Source organism: Acartia tonsa, chromosome 10 (genome assembly GCF_053477335.1).
Source record: "Acartia tonsa isolate MP-2025a chromosome 10, ASM5347733v1, whole genome shotgun sequence".
NCBI lineage: Eukaryota > Metazoa > Arthropoda > Copepoda > Calanoida > Acartiidae > Acartia > Acartia tonsa.
In genome coordinates, this window is record NC_137269.1 from 14,954,890 (window position 1) to 14,974,746 (window position 19,857).

At 32.7% G+C, this 19,857-nt stretch overlaps 2 protein-coding genes across 7 annotated transcripts in view; one reads left to right on the plus strand and one right to left on the minus strand.

The window, feature by feature from the left end:
* Positions 1 to 5,773: 5,773 nt before the first annotated feature.
* Positions 5,774 to 6,960, plus strand: Ggamma30A (guanine nucleotide-binding protein subunit gamma-e). Its single transcript, XM_080173682.1, has 3 exons — positions 5,774 to 5,910; positions 6,135 to 6,219; positions 6,369 to 6,960. Exons 1-3 carry the CDS (start codon positions 5,822 to 5,824, stop codon positions 6,387 to 6,389), a joined length of 195 nt encoding a protein of 64 aa, XP_080029808.1. The 5' UTR covers positions 5,774 to 5,821; the 3' UTR covers positions 6,390 to 6,960.
* An 11,809-nt stretch (positions 6,961 to 18,769) lies between these two features.
* LOC145329503 (ral GTPase-activating protein subunit beta) overlaps positions 18,770 to 19,857 on the minus strand; it is a 33,167-nt gene continuing 32,079 nt past the window's right edge. For all 6 annotated transcript variants that reach the window (XM_080173700.1, XM_080173699.1, XM_080173703.1 and 3 more), the window contains 3 exons: positions 19,689 to 19,828; positions 19,370 to 19,507; positions 18,770 to 19,153 (listed from right to left, as the gene is read on the minus strand). In XM_080173700.1, the coding sequence (XP_080029826.1) occupies positions 19,057 to 19,153; positions 19,370 to 19,507; positions 19,689 to 19,828 (375 nt within the window). In that variant the 3' untranslated portion in view covers positions 18,770 to 19,056. The remainder of the gene's footprint in view (positions 19,154 to 19,369; positions 19,508 to 19,688; positions 19,829 to 19,857) is intronic.

Consider the following 19,857-nt stretch of genomic DNA (forward strand, 5'->3'; position numbering starts at 1 on the left):
CCTATTGTTAAGAACAAACAATGCTGGATCCTCAACGTTAAACTTTGTTGAAAGCATAAAACTTTTGAATCAAAGGTCAAAACACAAGTGATGTGTTTAAAAATTCAATTTGTAGCATAAGACATGAAGACAAAGAATCAAAATTAAATCGGGCCTTGCTTGAAACGCTCATAATTTTTTCTGCGGCGTCCCCTTGGGGTTTTTTTAATTGCGGGGAAGAAAAAGGGAAGGGTACAAGTCCCGCGCAAATTCTACTAAAGAACATGAAGAAATTTAGAGTAACTGCACTATTAGAAAATATTTAGATTTCAGCAAAAATTTGAGTAAATTTATCATTTAATAGCTTAAATACAAGATTTTTTATTTCGACATACTAACGTCATGGTGATAGAGCAACTGTGTAAAGCAATGATAAAAAATAAAGATTTTTACTTTGACTTTATTGCAGGACATAACAGTTTCAAGAATTTCATTGTCGAGATTGGATTCAATAGGACAATTCTAATATGCCTAAATTAACAATCAGAACTATCTGTTAGGGACGTACGGATGGACAGACAGACCAACCCTTACTAAAGAAAAGTTTTTCTTTTATCAAGAAATAGATCATTATACAGCCCTTTTACCCCATTTCCTTCCCTCTTACTGGATGAACGAGCTGACCAATAAATGAGATCCATACTGGCGAGCTATGTAAGGAATATTTACACAATTTTTCAGCTATTGAATAACAAATGAGAAAATCACATTTTCCCCTAATCCTAGCCAACAGACGAACGGACGGACATTTTGAATTATAAATAAGCTTCGCTACTAAATAACCACAGAAAATGAATTTTGCAAATGTTTCATTATAATCTTGATTAAAAATTTAAGTCATCTAATTTTGATAGCAGCTGAGAAAACAAATATTTTTAGCTATTAAAATATGATGTCTCCAAGAGACTAATGGACAATGTGAAGAAGGATAGTTTCAATTCCAGAATTTCTTTTGCTCAGGGAAGGATGGAATATTTGACTGAAAATTACACTGTTAACCAAAGTTTAGTAACCACGTTGACTAAAAAACTTGTTCAGTGTTTTGTCAGTTCTAAACAAGAAGTGTCCAACAAATTTCAATCAACAGAAGGCTTACCTTTGTTTATCATGATGGGGGATGTAAAATAAATATAGTACATTATCTCCTAAGATCCCTGAGTTTAAAACTCATCAACAAGGATAATAATATCCATAAGTAGCAAAGTTCCTAATTGTAAAAGTAAAAACACAAAAGCAAAAAGAAGAAAAAGCGGTATAACCGACAGACAGGCGAACGATGATCAGAACGGACAGAAGTGCATTGGTCTCCAAAAATATCAATCTTCTATATTAAATAGCAAAAGGGAAAATAAACATTTCCCCTTACACTAATTTTATTTATTTTGCAGAGCACTATAGACAGAATAACGGACTAAGTGAGGAATAAAACATTTTAAATTTAAATTAATTGACTAACATTTAACAGATAAATAAGGATGACAACACCATAACTATAGAAGCTCTTGAATTAAAAAATAAAAAGCAAATGAAAGCAAAAAGGGTGCACAACAGACAGACATAGTAAGTAACGATGCTTAGGTTATTTGAATCTTTACACAAAAAAATATCTTTGATAAAAGCTGGGAAAATTTTTTAAGAGCATTACCAATACACCAACAGACATTATTATTCTTAGAGTAGATGTGCATTGCTCAGCAAACATAAAAGCCTTCTATCTTAACCCTAAAAGATCGGGCCTTCTACAAATTCTTTACTGATCGGATTTTATACCTTTAGGTGCGCTTCGCGCACCGCCCTAATAAATCCTTGGAAACAACACTTCATGAAAAATTGACAGATTTTTTTAAGTACCATTTGAAGAGGGTAGGATATGTTGATATAACTTTTTAGCTTCTCTATGATTCACTATGGCTGTCAGTTCGTAATGCTAAGGGGAAAATGTGATTTTCTCAACTTAAAGATAGAAGGCTAAAACTTAACTTTAACATTCCCATCATTATGGAGTATAACTAACTATGAAAGTTCAAGGAGGTTGGACTGCTTTTCAGGGAGTGGGGACAAAACACCTAATTTAAAAATACCTAATTTAAAAATGCCTAATTCTATAAATGTCTAATGTGACAAAACACCTAATTTATAAATACCTAATTTAAAAATGTCTAATTTAAAAATACCTAATTTTAAAAATGCCTAATGTGACAAAACACCTAATTTTAAAAATGCCTAATTTTATAAACACCTAACTATAAATACCTAAGTTTAAAAATACCTAATTTTAAAATACCTAATTTAAAAAAACCTAATTTTAAGCATATCTTAAATACATTAAACCAGATACGCTCCCTAGAGCAGGGGCGTCCAAGCTTTTTTTTTGAGGGGGGGGTAAAATTTTTTAAAGGGGGGGGATAATTCATTTTTAGGAGGGGTTAATTTTTATCCCCCCCAAAAAATTTTTACCCCGGGGGTAAAATTTGCTTGGGGGGGTAATTACCCCCTTGAAATCTGTTGGCAGGGGTAAATTTTGTTTACCCCCCCAAAATTTACCCCCGAGGTAAAATTTTTTGGGGGGGTAATTTTAATTATTAAATATTTAGTATTATAAATGCGCGCAAAGCGAAGAAAAAATTTTTTTGTTAGAGATTTTTATTTTTTTTGGGGGGGGCGGGTATTTACCCCACCATAATTGTTTTGGGGGGGGTAAATACCCCCTCCTAAATGGTTTGGGGTTTTAGACCCCCCCCCTCCAGAATTTCAAAGGTTGAAGGACAAGGAAACAAATGAATTTCAATTTTTATTAGAAAGATTGAAGAAATATTAAAAAACGGAGGGGGGGATTTTTTAAAGGGCGATTTCTCATTGGAAGGTGTTGGTAACCTTCCAAGACCTTCCCAACCTTATATAAACCATCCCATGACATACTGGAAGCTTCATTGTAAAGATGAACCAAAATTGGTTCATCGACTAGCGAGATCCTTCAGCAAGAACAATCAGCCATTGGATTAATGTTTTCAAAATTTTAAGTATTTTGATATTTTAGAATTAGGCATTTCTAAATTAGGCGTTTAGATAGTTTAGAATTAGGTATTTTTAAATTAGGCATTTTTAAAATTAGACATTTTTAAAATTAGGTATTTTTAGTTAGGCGTTTTTAAATTAGGCATTTATAAATTAGGTGTTTTTAAATTAGGTGTTTTTAAGGTAGGTGTTTTTAACATTAGGTATTTTTAAACTTAGGTGTTTTTAGTTGGGCATTTTTAGTTAGGCATTTTTAAATTAGGTGTTTTGACCCCACTCCCTTTTCAGGACGTTTTTGGCTTTTTTTTGTATCTTTCACAATTCCCCTATTGTTTGGTCCAATTTACAAAATTTTTGTAGATAAGGGTATCAAAATCAAATTTCGAGTATAGTCCCTTTCATGACATTGCCTCTTAAGGGGCGTTTCGTCGTATTTTCACAGCAGCTTTTCCCCTATTTATAGCTCCTGCGGGGCCAATTGCCTAACCCTGCGGGGAAATCGCCTGACCTAACTTAACCTAGAATAACCTATTAAAAGCTACTGTGAAAATACGACGAAATGCCCCTTAAGAGGCGTTGCCACGAAAGAGACTATACCCCAAAGTTTTCCATATTTCTAAGAGATTTTTTATATCTGTAGATGAAAGGACATATAATTTTAACATAGTTCTTTATATCTTTGGATTTTATGGTACAATAAATTTTTTTGTGGATTATAATATCAAAAAAAATAAAATTTCTCATTGTTTCGAGCATCCTGTATGTAATTTACTTTAACTGTCACCACGCAACATACAGGAAAAAGAATTTGTGACTTTTTCTAACTAAAATATATATTTATTTTAACAAATGCTCTTTAAATCTTCTTGTCTGTATTCTTATTAATGATTATTTGTGTTTTGCTACTTTTAGATGTTACATCCTTGTTGTCATCCAAAAAAGAAATATTTAAAATCAGTTTTACATATTAGGTAAATTTTTGGTAAATAATTTCCAAAATGAGTGTTTTTATCTCCCTCCCCCTTATTTTTTTTAATGGGGTTATTTATCCTTCCTGCTGAGATTTTATAACATCCCCTTCCACCAATAAAAAATGTTTTGTGGGGGGGGGGGGAGGTTAAATTATCTTCTATACTTTTTTCAAAGATGCTTTCTAGCTCTCTTCCCATCGGTCATTGCAGGGTGGGGAGAAGGGATGGGGGAGAAGAGATGGGGGGGGGGGGAGAGATTGAGAATAGAAATGGGAAATAGGGATGGAAGAAGGAATAGAAGGCCCATAATCAAATAATCCCACCCCTTTAAACGCCCTTTGAAATGCCCGTCCGTCTGTTAGAGACAAAGTGAAGGAAAAGTGATTTTTTCAGCACCTATTAAAGATAGACAGCTAAAATTTTTAGTGAAGATTCTAAATCTAATCATTGTCTTGTCCATCTGTTTGTTAAATGGGATGCTAGATCGATTCCTAGATTTGTTGTTTTTGTAATTTTCTCGACTCCTTTTCAAGACAGACGACTGAAATTTTTCAGAGATTAAGTAAATTTGCATCCTTCATAATTTTACTAAGTTTCATTAAGATTTGTACATTGATTGGGGTGCTAGATCGATTCCTAGTTTTTCAAATTTTCATGATTATCTCAATTCCTGTCCAAGAAAAATGGCTGGAATTTTTAGAGATTAATTGAGTCAACATTCTACACATTTCTATAAAGTTTTTTTTTAATGATATGATTATTTGTTGGGGTGCTAGATTGATTCCTAGTTTTCAAGTATTCATGATTTTTTCGACTTCTGTTCAAGATAAACAGCTGGAATTTTCAGGGACTAATAAAGTCAACATTCTACATATTTTCACTTGCTATTTGTTGGGGTGCTAGAGCTATTCCTAGATTTTTCGTTTTTCTTCTTAGCTTAATGCTTCAAAAGACTTTTAAAAGGTTTCGTGATTATTCCATTTATGTCCTTTTAACAGACACAAAAGATTATTTTTTCCAAATGTCTAACAATAAATTTGGAGCTTCGCTACTTATGGATGTTGTCATCCTTGTTTAATTTATAATCGTGCCTTATAATTAAACTTTATATTGTGTGAATCTCTGGAGAAGTAAAGTATTCCCCTCCCTCTCTAGTAATGGAAAATTTCAGTTTGGTACATACTACCTGCATTAAGGGGGAAGGGGCCTTTCCTTTGTGTGTCTTCCTTCTTCATTGTTTCTCCCTGAGCGTATGAGGAGAAAGGTGTGGAGCTAAACAGAGCAATACAGAGCCTCCATAAACCTCTGGATTCTGTATGTTTGTGTGTATGTGCGTATATATGTGTGTGTGTGTGGGTGTGTTGTATGTTTGGGTTTCCTCTGACTGAGTGACACAGACACAGTGAGTGATATCATACAGCTGATATTTACATCAATATTTATAGAATATACATATTCTCATTTATTTCATATCTATATATACACCTCGTTTTTTAAAGTTCATTAATTCTTTATAAATACTTCTACTGATATTTCAAGTTTTAATTTAAAAAGTTTGAATTAGAAAATCAAACAAAAAATAAAACATTATACATCTAAATTTATATTATATATATATAACACCATATCTATAAACAAGTTTTGGTATATACTTTTATACAAACAACGATTAATACCATAATCTTTGAGTATAGATAAGATGTATTGAGGCAAATAATTATTAATTAGCAGTTCTATGATTTGTTAAGTGTACAGGCTTAATACAGTAATTGATTAGAATATAAGTTTCAGATAAAATGGACAGAGAAAGCCTGAATCTTCAAATATCGAACATGCAGTTCCAAGCTAAAATGGAAAGATGGCCTCTCTCTAAATCAATTGAAGTGTAAGCTTTACTATAAAAAATGATGAATTACTATATCTTCTTACAACATATGTGCACTTATATCTTTCCCTACATATGTGGTGATATTCCATACCTTCATTCAAAATCATAAAAGATGAATAATTTCTTTATTCATAACTCATTTTAACCATTTTTCAATGACATAACATTTCTTGTAAAGTTTTTATCCTACAAAGTTAGAAATAATATTAAATTATTTTCAGCATGAAGGCATACATTGAGGAGAATGAGAAAGGAGATCCACTTATTCATGCTCCAGATAAGAAAAATAACCCCTGGCTAGAAAAGGTAAATTTTAACAAATTTTAGAGTGTAACCAAGAAATTAAACGTTTGTTATGTGCTTAGACTATTTTTTCCTTAGGCTTATAAATTATGTATTTAAAACTTGTACTTGAAATAATTACTATAAACTTAACTGTAATATATAAATTTCAGAGGAGCTGTGTCCTGATTTAAGAAGAATTAGAGTCTACAATATCCTATTAATTCTACTACCCTCTACATTTATATTTTATTTTTAACCTTAATAAAATGAACCTGTGAACAAATTTCTCTAGAATTAATATTTTTCCTTAAGCTGTACCTAAATTGTAATCCTAAATAAATCCTAAAAAAAACATTTTTATACGACAATATCATAATTCTAAGAAATTGTTGACAGTAATAAAACAAAAAAATACCATTTTTGATCTTAACTTTTTTTGCTGAATCTATCTTTCTCTATAACTGTTGGTTGGATACGTTTATCTTATGTATGTTGTTTGATTTTTCAATAGTTTGTGTAAAGTGAATTTTCTTTAATAATTTAAATTATCAATCTATCATGAGTATATTAGAAATCGATTTTAAAATACTTTTTTAACTGCAAACTTCATTTAATTATTGATATTCTTAGTGTGTAATTTTTAAATTATAACGATATTTCCAAATCCAATATAATACTTGGATAAACTTAAAATTACAATTAGTTCTGTAAAACATTTAATTTGTAATGTCATGTAGTTAAATATATCCTTTTTGTATAAAATACGTTCTTTATTGACATTTTGAAAAGGTTACTTATATGAATATGGTTATATGAATTATGTCGTAAGGGTGAGTTGCACCAGATTGAACAAAACAGTCAACTTGTTAACACAGAGTCTAAATATTAGTCTTTCTTCTTATACCCGTGGTACAGTAAATATTAGACAACTAACCCTTTGATTGCAAGTTCTTTGTCTAGAGATCCTCGCTGTGCATGGTAATTAATTGCGCCTGTTCGAGGTCAAGACATTCCCCTACTCAAAATTTTTAAAGTCATGATTCGGATAAAGCAGCAGGTATCATGTTTAACGTCTTTGGTATGAAGCGGATAAGAGATTGCATACCTACCATCAATTCCCCGAAGTTTAATTAGGACTTGAAGGTAATTTACACTTTAACCTTATATGTAGCGAGTTATGGTTTCGTGTTTTTTGGTCACAGTGAAGTCACATAAAATCCTAGAGACTTTTCAGTCAATTTTCTAAAACTTAGTCAAAAAATTAAAAATCCAAAGAAAAAAGGCGGAGATTTTATATTTTCGTATTCATTCGAAACCAATTTATATTCGGTGGATTAGAACTGGTTCTCGTCCATACGATTTAGAAAGCGTAGCAACTCTATCATTATTACCAGAATGTACGTCCATTTTAAACATGTTGTTTTTCAACAACAATTTATTATGTAATACAATCGTCCGATTGATCTGATTTTTGGAGAACTGTTTCCTATATTTGATACAATATTATAAACGATGCATCTCTATAATCAAGTACTAAAAATGTCAGTATGTCCTTAAACAGTATTCTGTATTTAAGAAGTATATTCAATTCTGACACTCACCAAAAGTTAATGTTCGTCTGTCATATCGTTTCAGAGCTTCGCTTTTATGGATGTTGCCATCCTTGTTTGAATTGAATATAAAAAAGTTACTTTAGGAGAAAAGAAATACATGTACAAAATTCTATCTCTACTGGCTTACTAGCACCAGGCCTCTAAAAATCAACAGATAACGGTAGCACAGCGGTTTTAACAATTTCTCAGTAATGCATAGGAGAATGGCTTGGAGATGAAATTAGTTGTTCTGCATATTTTTTAAATCAGAAAATGCCATTAAAGGAAGCCTGCAAGAAATATCACGCTTTAACTGCTGAAAGACTGCCACAAGTAGACCAAATACCCCAAATTTGAAGCCTTCAGCTTCTATAACAAAAAAAGTTCTAGGCATTTTAAAATGACATTTTATGTACAATGAAAGTTTTGAAAGAATTGCAATGCTCATGTTGAAAACTTTGAAATTAAACTACGTGGCCTAGAAACAAAATTATAAGCTTATTTTTGTCATAAATTTAGGTTTCCAGTAACTAATTATATTTTTACAATAAAAATACCCATTTTCATAGTCAAAATCATTAAAAAAAATTAGGTTTTACTTGCGTTGTACCGAATGTACTGTAGCCAATCAGAAGGCTGAATCAGCTTAACAACCAATCACAGCTAAGCTTGTATTAGTTTACCCCTTTGTTTCCGCTATGATTTTCGTTTAAAAATGCAATTTAAATCGAATTTTTTTCATAGATTTTGACTATGAAATGTGTTGTTTTTATTGTAAAAATGTAATCAGTTACAGGCAATCTAAGTTTCTGACAAAGATAAGGTTATAATTTTGTGTCTAGGCGACGTAATTTAATATTGTTTTTTCTTTTATGAGCATTGGAAATCTTTCAAAAATTCCATTGTACATAAAATGCTATTTTGAAATGCCTAGAACTTTTTTGTTATTGAAGCTAAAGGCTTCAAATTTGGGGTATTGGGTCTTCTTGTGGCAGTCTTTCAGCAGTTAAAGCGTGTTATTTCTTGCAGGCGTCCTTTAAGATTGTTGTGTCAAAAGTATGCTGTGTTATCTTTGAACCGATACTAGCGCTGGCGATGTCATTCTTTCACTATTTTTAGAAATTAAAAAAAACTGACTGGTGCTAGTTGTAGAGTAGACTTGTAACAAAAGATTTTTTGGATATCATATCTTATATGTTTAAGTTGAAATATGCAGAAGAGCTAAAAACTTGCACAATACATTGCTAAGAAATTGTTAAAACCGCCGTGCTACCGTTATCTGTTTATTTTTTAGAGGTCTGGCGCTAACTATATAACATCTACGGTGGTCAGACTGCTTTTTAGCAGGTAAGCTTGGACGCCCTTGCCTGGCACTAGCTAGCCAGTAGAGATAAAATTTTGTACATATATTTCTATTCTCCTAAAGTAACTTTTTAGGTCAGCAAAAGAATTAAGTTCGAAAAAGTTTTTTTTAAATATCACGTTTAATGTTGTGTTGTTGGAATTGCAATTAAACTTTACTAGAAGGATTTTGTAATAATTAGGCCTTATGAATGCTTTTATTCTTATTACAAGGGCAAATAAACAAAAAATAGGTTTTTTAAAGCCCAATTTCAAGAAAATTAAAACCATTTGAAATAACTGAAAATTTGGTTACTGTTGTGGCGTAATGTTGGCTTAAACTTTTTTTAGTGCTGTAACTAAAGGGGGAAGAAAGGGGGGGGGGATTGAAAGTTCGCTTAATATTGACACCTGAAGGGATTTTCAAAACTCTGAGCTCCTCTAAAAATTACTTTATCTCTAATTAAATTGAAGAAACAGCCGAAGGAATCAAATTTCAACTTAATTTACTAATTATCCATTTTATGCAATTGTTAAAGCGAACCTTTTCTATCATTAGCGTCTGTCCATACGTAACGATTAGCTCTTGTAGCTAATCTAAGCTTGTCATTTTAAAATGCCTACGACTTTTTATGTTATTGAAGCTGAGGGATTCAAATTTTTGGCATGGGTCTACTTGAGGCCGTCTTTTGACAGTTTGAGCGGCGCATTTCTTGCAGGCTTCCTTTAAGAGATAAGCCTTAGGTACGTTTATTCTTTAGGATCTTTGTCTCTTTATATTTAGGTTTATCGGTGTACCAAATATAACAAACAAAACTCAGGGAGGGGACAATGGATCGAATATTCAATATTTTAGGGTCTAAACCCCTGGGTACCAGTTTAAAGTGTTCGTGAAGGACTTAGGCTGAATTTGGGGACATTGGGTACTGGCGCACAATTGCCGCGGAATTTGTTATAAATCTAGCAGACAAAATTAAAAAAACAAACAATTAACACAACTTCTAGCAGACTAAACATTTATATTGTATATAATTTTTTCCCAAGAAAATGTTATGTAATGTCTAGAAACTCTACTGTGATATTTGTGTAAAAAACAAGCTAAGAACCCTTCCTGTTTTCTTGAATTTTGGTGGAAGTTAATAATAAAAGAGAAGGGATGAAGAAGTTCTAAGAGTAATTTCTCTAGTGATCAATTACAGAACGTTTACAAAATTGTGAACTCTTTCTCATTTTGAGTTTTCTAATTTAGATAACCATTACCACTTTACGATTTTCTTCGAATTTTCTGGATAAATCTGGTTTTCATGGCCTTTCAGCAAAAACTCTTAAATTGAATTATTTGCCCATTGTCCCCTCCCTTACTCCCTGACAAAACCAGTACTGACTGAAACTAAATATCAATTTTCAAGCCCGTGGTGACCAGGGTTGTCATTTTGGGCGGGCGCTTTTGGGCGGGCAGTTTTGGGCGGGCGGTTTTGGGCCGCCCAATATAAGGCCCTTTTAGGCAGTTTTGGGCACCCCCCTTTTAGGGGAAGAGAAAAAGGGGAGGGGGTTAAAAAAGAGGGGGGGCGGGCCTATTTTTTGGGTGATATCCTTATACTAAAGTAACAGGATGTGTGTCTGTTTGTTTGTGTGTTTGTACCAAAGGATCTCGCTAACCGCTGAACCGATCGGGTTCTCCTTAACAGGGTAGCTTCTCATAGGTTCTGGGAAGGTTTAAAACTATTTTGGGGGAGGGTAACACCACCCTCCTAAGAGAAATCGCCCATAGAAAAAAATTACACTCCCCCCAAATTTTTTAAAATTTTTTAAACTAAAAATAAAAATGGTGGAGGAAATCCCATCCCCCTAAAAAAAAAATATCATAATTGGATTATCAAATTTAACTCTCCCCTCCGTAGCCGCTAGTTAACTATATAACTTAGTAAGCTTTTTTGTATCTAGAGAAGGATTTTGCTAACTGCTGAACCGATATGGTTCTCCTTTTCAGTGGAGCTTTTATAGGTCCTGAGATGGTTTTAGGCTATTTTATTTCTAATAATAAGTCTAGGTATGGTTTTAGGCTATTTTATATCCTTTTTATATGCTTTATACGACATTTGCCCAAAAAGGGTGCCCAAAACCACTTTTGGGCGCCCAAAACCCGCCCAAAACCCTTTTGGGCAATTGGGCCGCCCAATATCAAAAAAAGTGCCCAATTCGACAACCCTGGTGGTGACCCATGAAACTATACAGGGTGCGCCACATATCTAGGGACTTTTTCTAAATTGTAAACAAATGAACATAAAATCGTCAATTTTAAAGATTTTATTAAATTTTAAAAACTGGGGAGCAAATTAGGTATATGACTATTAGATCATTGAATAAAATCGCCGCCAGCAGCAATCACCGCCTCTACCCGCCTCCTCAACCGCCGACAGGCCAAGGTCAGAATGTAACTGTCCAAGCTGGCGAAGTTCTCCTTGATAGTGGCAATGAGGGAGGTCTTTATGGTATGGGTACGTCTATTGGTGCATTCTTCAAAGTAGCCCAAGGTCCAAAAGTCCATTGAATTAAGATCGGGCTGCTGGGAGGCCCCATTTCCTTAGGAATGTGATTTATCTAGGGTTGTCAGCGCAATTCATAGTCTAAAATGAGTTTTAAGTTCCATATGGGTCTCTGACGTCGAGAAACGAGAAATTTTCACGATTTTACACGATTTTTGACGTTTTTGACATCTCTAAATCTGCCACGTTTCACTTTGCCGGAGTACTAAAGCCAAGCCATTTTAGATAAAGAGCTGTAGTCTTTTCTAGTGTCTTACTTTTGTATCTAACAGCATCCCCAGCAAGTTGCATAACTTTAGCTCATCTACAGATGGACTGAGGTCCGATTTAGTGGGCCCTAGTTGAGAATCCAGATTATACCACCGGTGCACTTCGAATCTGCCTTGTTGAACATAAACGCGGCCAGCTCGGAGTACGAGCCCATCTTCGCCCAAAGATTTTTTTGTGCTAAAAGGTCATTACCTAAGCTTTTTGTAGTGGGGTCAAACGTCCTGATTGGTCAAGTAGTTTTGACGCTATGGCCGTTTTAAAAAAGTCCCTAGATATGTGGCGCACCCTGTATTTTAATCCTATCTTCAATAAGAGATATAAGTTTTCCGGAATAGTAATGTAGGGAGTAGATTTGAAATCTGCATCCAATTTTAAGGATTTTTTATAAAATTTGCTTTTTGTATAATTCTTTATCTAAAAGCGGAAATACAAATTAAGTTAATTAATTTTGGCATCCGTGATTGGTAGATTTAAAAAATCTGCGCTCGGATTGGATGTCGTACATCATTCAACCAATTAGAGCACAGGTAGTTTAAAATCCACCTATCCTATTGGTCAAAATTAATACACTTAATAGTTATTTATCATATTTTCGTAATATTGTGAATGCTAGAAAGGATATTAAAATTATTTCAACAATTTTGGTCATGTGATCAAAATTTGAATTTTCCTTCTACTATTGCCCCCTCTGGGGGCGAAGTAGGTGGAAATTTAAATTTTTGTCACTTGACCTTAATATTGGTGAAATAATTTTGAATGACCTTTCTTGTATAAGCAATATTAATAAAATATGATACTTGGTTTTGTCTCATTCTCTATCTTTTTCTTAAATTCAAAAAAGTCTATCAAAAAATTTACATCATCTAAGGGTGAACAATAAATATCTCTGTCTACTTTTCTCTATATTTCTTCCCCCTCCCTCACTTTTCTGTCTATTTCCTTCTCTCTCTCCTCCTCTTTTGTATGTTCATTTATACAATAGAGATAACCTAGACACAGCACAAGGGAATTTTGTTTACATTATGTATCAGCTATAAATTGTTGAATATCTTAGGTTAAAGCTTTCCTTGGGTGAAATATTTGAAGAAAATATTTCTTCCATCATATAATGTGAAGCGTATGACACAACATATAATAAGTTAGTTATAAATAATTTAATTTCTTATAATAAAGTTATCTTTCTAAAAATTATATCATTGCAAAATTTAGTTGCAAATAATGTTGCCTATAGGGCTGTATTTCATATACAACAAAAAGTGAACAAAGGTTTCTTTTTAAGAAAAAAATGGGGTCAGATTGACCATCTATGTCTAATGTTTATACCCACATCAAATATTAAATTATAACCATGTACAGTAGAATGGATCAATTTTGGACATTGAATTTGTAATCAACATCTACAGTTTAAACGTCATATAAGAAACCTAAATACAAAAAATTGATTTTGTCCTTGAGGGGAAATGGGGGGAAGGTGTTTCCATGCATTAAAAATTTTAAAAGTTTATTCTGGAGGTGCAACTTTTTTTCTTTCAAAGTATTGCTTTATGCATCTTTTTGAATTTGTCTTGTTGATTAATATAAGAATATCAAATTGGTTTTAAAAAATATTCATCCAAGCATGAAAAATCTTAAATTAAATGTAAAATCTCTTGGTTTTTAAATTTATTTATGGATTTTTCTTGCTAGGATCAATAGTTTTAAAAACAGATTTTTTATTCTTATTCTACTCTTCAAGACAAAATTGGGAAGGTGCATAAAGCTATACTTTGAAAGAAAAATAATTGCCCCCCCCCCAAAAAAAAAAAAAAAAATTCTCCCCACAAGTGTCTTTCTAAAAGTTTACATGCATCAGCGAGCCTCCCCATTATCCAAAATATTTTCTTTTCATTTTTTGGTCTCTTATATGATGTTCAGACAGAAAGTGTATGTAGCACATTTAAAATTAGAAAATCATTGAAAATCAAGCCACTCTAATGTACAGCATTTATTTCTTCAATTCCACAGTACAAAATTATTCCTGTATTTAAATTTAACATATCATATAGGAAAAAATATTCTTGTATTTAAAATTAAAAATCATGTTGGAATTTTTTTTACAATTTTTAAATTTTTTAATAATGTACAGCAAATTATTTCCTTTTTATCTCATGTTTTGAAATTTATAAGATAGTTAGAATAAATTACAGAAATAATGAAAGTTTTAAAGAAGAGAGCGTCAGGGGGGGGGGTCGAGGGGGGTTTCCCCCCTCAGGAGAGGGGGGGTTGAGGGGGGTCTCCCCCCTCAGAAAAAGCTTGGGCTTAAATCTTCAACAAATAAAGAAAACAAAATTATTTTAAAAATTTCTTTTTTATGTTAAATATTATTATTTTTGTGACACTTGATTTTGAATGACAAAAAATGTTGAAATAAATATTACCCACTGTATGAAATGTTAAATTAGAAATCAATAATGATGTTGGAAAATTTATTCTCATTTTATACTCTGAAAAAAGGAATTGACAAAAAATAATAATTTTTATTCCAAACTTTTAAAACAGCATGCCTATTTCTTATTGGTTGACACTCGAATTAAAATGAAATAATGAATATTATTTCAAGACCAGAAATAAATTTGAAATAAATAATTTTCTTTCCCCTATATTTTTTATTCCAAAATGCCAAGAATTAATTTTGAAATAAAATAATTTTCTTTCCAATATTTTTATTCCTTTTTCTTATTGGACGTCATTTTGTGTCCAATGAGAGACTAGTGTTTAAATATTTTAAAGCTTATTACAGCATTTATTTTGAATATGATAATAGCAACATTCTCACATTAAATGTGATAAAATGTATTTCCGCTTTTAGATAAAGAATTTTACAAAAAACGAATTTTATAAAAAATCCTTAAAATTTGATGCAGATTTCAAATCTACTCCCTACATTAAAATTCCGGAAAACTTATATCTCTTAATCTTCAACCCACTGAGTATTGGTAATTACAGACTAGAAAATCACAGGTGTTCTGGATAGGAAACATGTTTTTTTTTACATACGTCTCACAAGACCTATGTAGTCATGACCGGGAGACAATGACGGTTCAGTACATGACTTTCGTTAAATCACAGCTGATCATTTTTGTGGATTTTTTTGAAAATTACTTTGAAAATTTTCTTAGTTTTTCGCCAATAAATCACAATTTTCTCACATTTGCAGCTTAGTTAGCCTAAATTTACACAAGAAAAGTATAATAAATACAGCTAAACTAAGGACTGTGTTATCATCAATAACAAACTTTTCAAGAATCTTGAATAATCTAAGATTTGTAGTCTAGAAGTAAAATAAGAGTTATTTTAAGTAAATATTTGAATTGATGTCTAAACAGCTCTTCTAATTAACTTTTAAAAATATTTCATGTCCCTGTTGCATGCCTCATGACATATTATATTGGTAAAACATAGTTTCAGGCTGTTAAAAAAGACCTCCCTCTGAGGTTCCACTAATGAAGTTAACACAAACATGCTTCAGAAACAGCAATGATTCTGTTCCAAGTTTTCCTTGAAATATCAACAAGTAATCCTGCTCAATATTGGTTCCTGGCTGATTTGATGTCTCAACATGAAAACAATATCTGCTTAGCCGCCTTTGGGTATAACAGATGTCCATAACCACAGTTGCCATGTTCAAAGTCCTTATACCATATATACCAGGCTACAATTGAATATACAACCAGTCCCTGGTTCAAAAGAGCTTGGCAGAAGGTTAATATATCTAACAAGTGGGATTATCACTTGTAAGTGTTTGACATGAACTTGGAATCCTTTAAAGTTTGTCTTTACTACTGATTAAATGTCATAGTGAGAACCATGGAAGACACTCTTGTCTTTAAAGCAAGAGAGTTTCAATTGGTTCAAACTAGGGTTGGGCCGGATATCCGGCAATATAATATTTTACATTTTACAACAAAAATTTCTGCTTTTTTAATTATAAATGGCTGTAATTTTCTTATTATTGAAGCTATAAGAACAATTTTTTCTAAATATGTTTATCTTTAGTTAATTTTATATTAGAAATCTCAAAACATAAATTTTGGTGGGGGCAGCAGTACTTGGCAGCTGCCAGCCTCAAACTGGCGGTCGGCAGGTAAACAGCAACGGATTTTATGAAATTGTAATGTGTCATGAAGACATATAAAAACCCTACATTTAAAATTTGAAGTATATAAGTCAAAAATTGCTGTCACAGGAACCATTTCAAGATTTCTGGAGACCTGGAGGTTCAGGACTTGCAGGACTATACCTGGAACCTGAAATCGACTTGAACACCTATATTTCATATGAGGATGTACGACTATAGAATATTTAAGTATTTGATAACATGAAATGCTTTGTTTAAGTGAAAAAAAAATGTTTTTACTTTTTACCTGAATGACCTTGCCAGGTTTGCTGGCATCCTGTGCCCGCCAAGAAGAAGGTATACAAATAATTCCAACTCTCAGTTATGTGTCATACCCATATTTTGAAAGTCATTTAGTTATAGCCCTCTACCTTTTATACAGAGAAAATGCACAGGGGGGAGAGGCATGCGTTCAATGCCACCTCCCCGCCCATCCTCCAACAGGGGTTAATATTACAGATTGAGGGTAGTAATAGTTTATTAGATTAATTGCTTAGAAGAAAGATCATTTAATAGTTACATAATTTTTAAGTTTTAACCTGAATCCTTATAATAAAGTAACAGGATGTCTATCTGTTTGTCTGTCTGTACTGAAGGATCTCGCTAACCGCTGAAACGATCAGGTTCTCCTTTACAGGGTAGCTTCTCATAAGCCCTGGGAAGGTTTATAACTAGATTTGGGGGGTGGGTACCACCACTCGCCCAAGAGAAATTGCCCCTAGAAAAATTCCCCCCCCCCAAAAAAATATTTTTAGTTAATTTTTCAACGAAATATAAAAATAAGGGGCGTCAGCCCCCCCCCCAAATTTTTTTTTTTCTTAAATCTGAAATAAAAAAATGGTTATTAAATTCAACTCCCCCCCCCCTCAAGTGCCCCTAATTATATAATAAGACGCCAGTAATTTTGTAGGTTATCCGGCAATTTGGCCGGATATCTGGTAGTTTGCCAGCCGGATACCGGATATCCGGAATTTGAAATCGGCCGGATATCCGGTATACGGCCAAAAAACTATCTGGCCCAACCCTAGTTCAAACTGAGTTATTTTAATAAAGTATAAGTCATAACAAGGTTTTCATAGGTGAACCTTGCAGAATGATAGATACATATTGGATTCTAAGCTGGATGGATAATTTGCAAGTTAGTTGATGTGTTGATATGACTCATAAATGTAAGAGCAGCTAACTGACAGGAAAGTACTTGGCTCGTAGCTTGAAGAAAATAAAAGTAGCTTATTACTAGAGTAAATGTGAATGCTGGTTACATGATCATAACTGGATTTTATTCAAGCATGGGTTCCAATGGCGACTTTAAAACCCAATTCGAAAATAAAACACAGGCAAGTTCTCTGTCCTTAGCAAATCAATACTACCCTTTCTAAAAGCTACCGGTAGAAAAGGGGCCTAGGTAGGTGTTAAACAGGAAGACTAAAATATAGGATTAGCATAGCTAAATTAAGGGCAGTTTGTCTATCAAATGGTGTTAAATTTGGAATCATAGACCCACCTGACTTTAGCATATAAATCAGCATACCATGTTGAATTTCTGAGAAATAGAGAATGAGAGGACATGAGCTTTTAGCTGAAGTAACTAAGGCAAGGGAGTCTTAAAGACCATGTATCTAGATGCATGGCAGTCTAGGCTTTCACCCATGGAAAGATCTCTCATGACAGTTACTGGTTCATAGGAAACCAAAGGAAGTAAAAAGTAAGAATACTGGAAATTTTATTCTGAATCTTGAGGTTATCTCTTCATATGGCGAAAGACACAAGTTCTTTAGCAAACAAGTACCTTAATGGAAAGTTGAAAAGAACATTGAAGAAAGAGTCAAAAGTGTGTGAAATTGTTGATTAATAAACAAGGTCAGAATTCTAAACTGACTTCCATCAAGATTTATAGGCTGGGTGAACCATGTCAGCCAGCTAGAATAGAGGTATAGCCATCCAAGGGGGGAGAGAGGTACCCTGTTTAGTGGACAGTATTACAAGGCATACTTGTTGAAGGACAGGGACAATAACTTCAACATCATGAAACATGTATCAAGAAGGTGGATTGATAGGAATGTTTTTGTGAAATAAATTTTTAGGGCAAAACATTATGTTGTTTAGTCAAAGGCAGTCAGATAGATCGAATCATGATAAAGCCAGGTGAAAGCCTATGGAGTCTAGAAGCAGTTCTGACTTGCAAATTTATTGTTGAACATTAATTCCAAATATTTAACTCTTACTCAATTTCTAGAATACAAATCTTATTCCATTGATCCTGAAAGATCTTGTTATAGGTGATCTTCAGTACAGCTGTTACATATCATACTTTTCTTGTGCAAATTTAGGCTAACTAACTAGGCAAATGTTAGAAAATTTAGATTTTTTGGGGTAAAACTATGAAATTTTGGGTATAAAAGTAATTTTCAAAAAAATCCACAATAATGATCAGCTGTGATTTAACGAAAGTCATGTACTGAACCATCATTGTCTCCTGGTCATGACTACATAGGTCTTGTGAGACGTATGTCAAAAAAAACCTGTTTCCTATCCAGGACACCGGTGTATCTTCAACCCACTAAGTATTGGTGGTTACAGACTAGAAAATCATATGCAATTTTTATTTATTCTGTATCTAAAAATTACAAGAAAACTAATTTATAATTAACTTAAAAAATATCAACAAAATTTACTAAATTTATTTAAAATAAATGCAATATAGGTATGAAATGATGCATGTTACAGCTAACCTATTTTTTTAATATGTAGCTGTAGTTTCTAATTAATAAACAAAAAAGGGTTTGGAAATAGACGGTACAAAATTCACTGGAAACTCAATAAACTAAATAAATTCTAACAATAAGATTATAAAAATAATAATAAGAATAATATATGTATAAATTTAAAATAATTATACTACGTCTTTGGGTACAAAATGTTTAAAAGATAACACTAAAATTTTTTTCATGTTCTAGTAAGAAGTGTTCATAAAAAGATTTGCAAAGAATTCTGGCTCTGACATCTGTATTCTGTGCTTGCTTACCAACTCTTGAATCTTTAACTTGCGCCTAAAATAAGAAATCAATTAAAGGTGGTATTAAGTACAAATGTTGGATAATAACTTTTAGTACAGAGCTGCAACATTCTTAAAACCCGTTTTTAAACCTTCAATTTAAAAATCAGGACAACTTAACAAATCAGGTACAATGCTATCTATCGAGATAAAATAAGTTTTAAAAAAACAAAAGTTTAAGAAAGTATTTTACTAGAAAGAATTTATTTACCTGACATGAGGTGGTTGATACAAGTCCTGTTCAAGACGTCTACGTCTGCACATGTTGATAGCTGTTTGTCTAAGCAGAGGACCAACAGAACGTCTGGAAACCACCATACCATCAACCAAGGGACTAGAAACACTAATCCTTAAATAAAACAAAATTATTGAAATTAAACTTTACCTTAAAAATGATTAGAGAATGTGATAATTGAAAGTACAGTGTTATTACCTTATGAGTTAGGACAAATGTCCTAATAATTTTAATTTAGGACGTGATTGAATATCATTGATTTGAAAAAAATATAAAATGTATTATATACACGTACTTTCCAAAAGAACCAGCGAGTTTGATTCTTAGAAGTCCAGTTGAGAGTGGATGCACAAATATGGTGATAGAGAAGCTACCCAACTCATTCACAGGAAAGGTCAGGTAATCCTCCATACTTTCAAGCCATACCAAAGCAACCTGTATAGTACAAAATATCTTCATTTTTC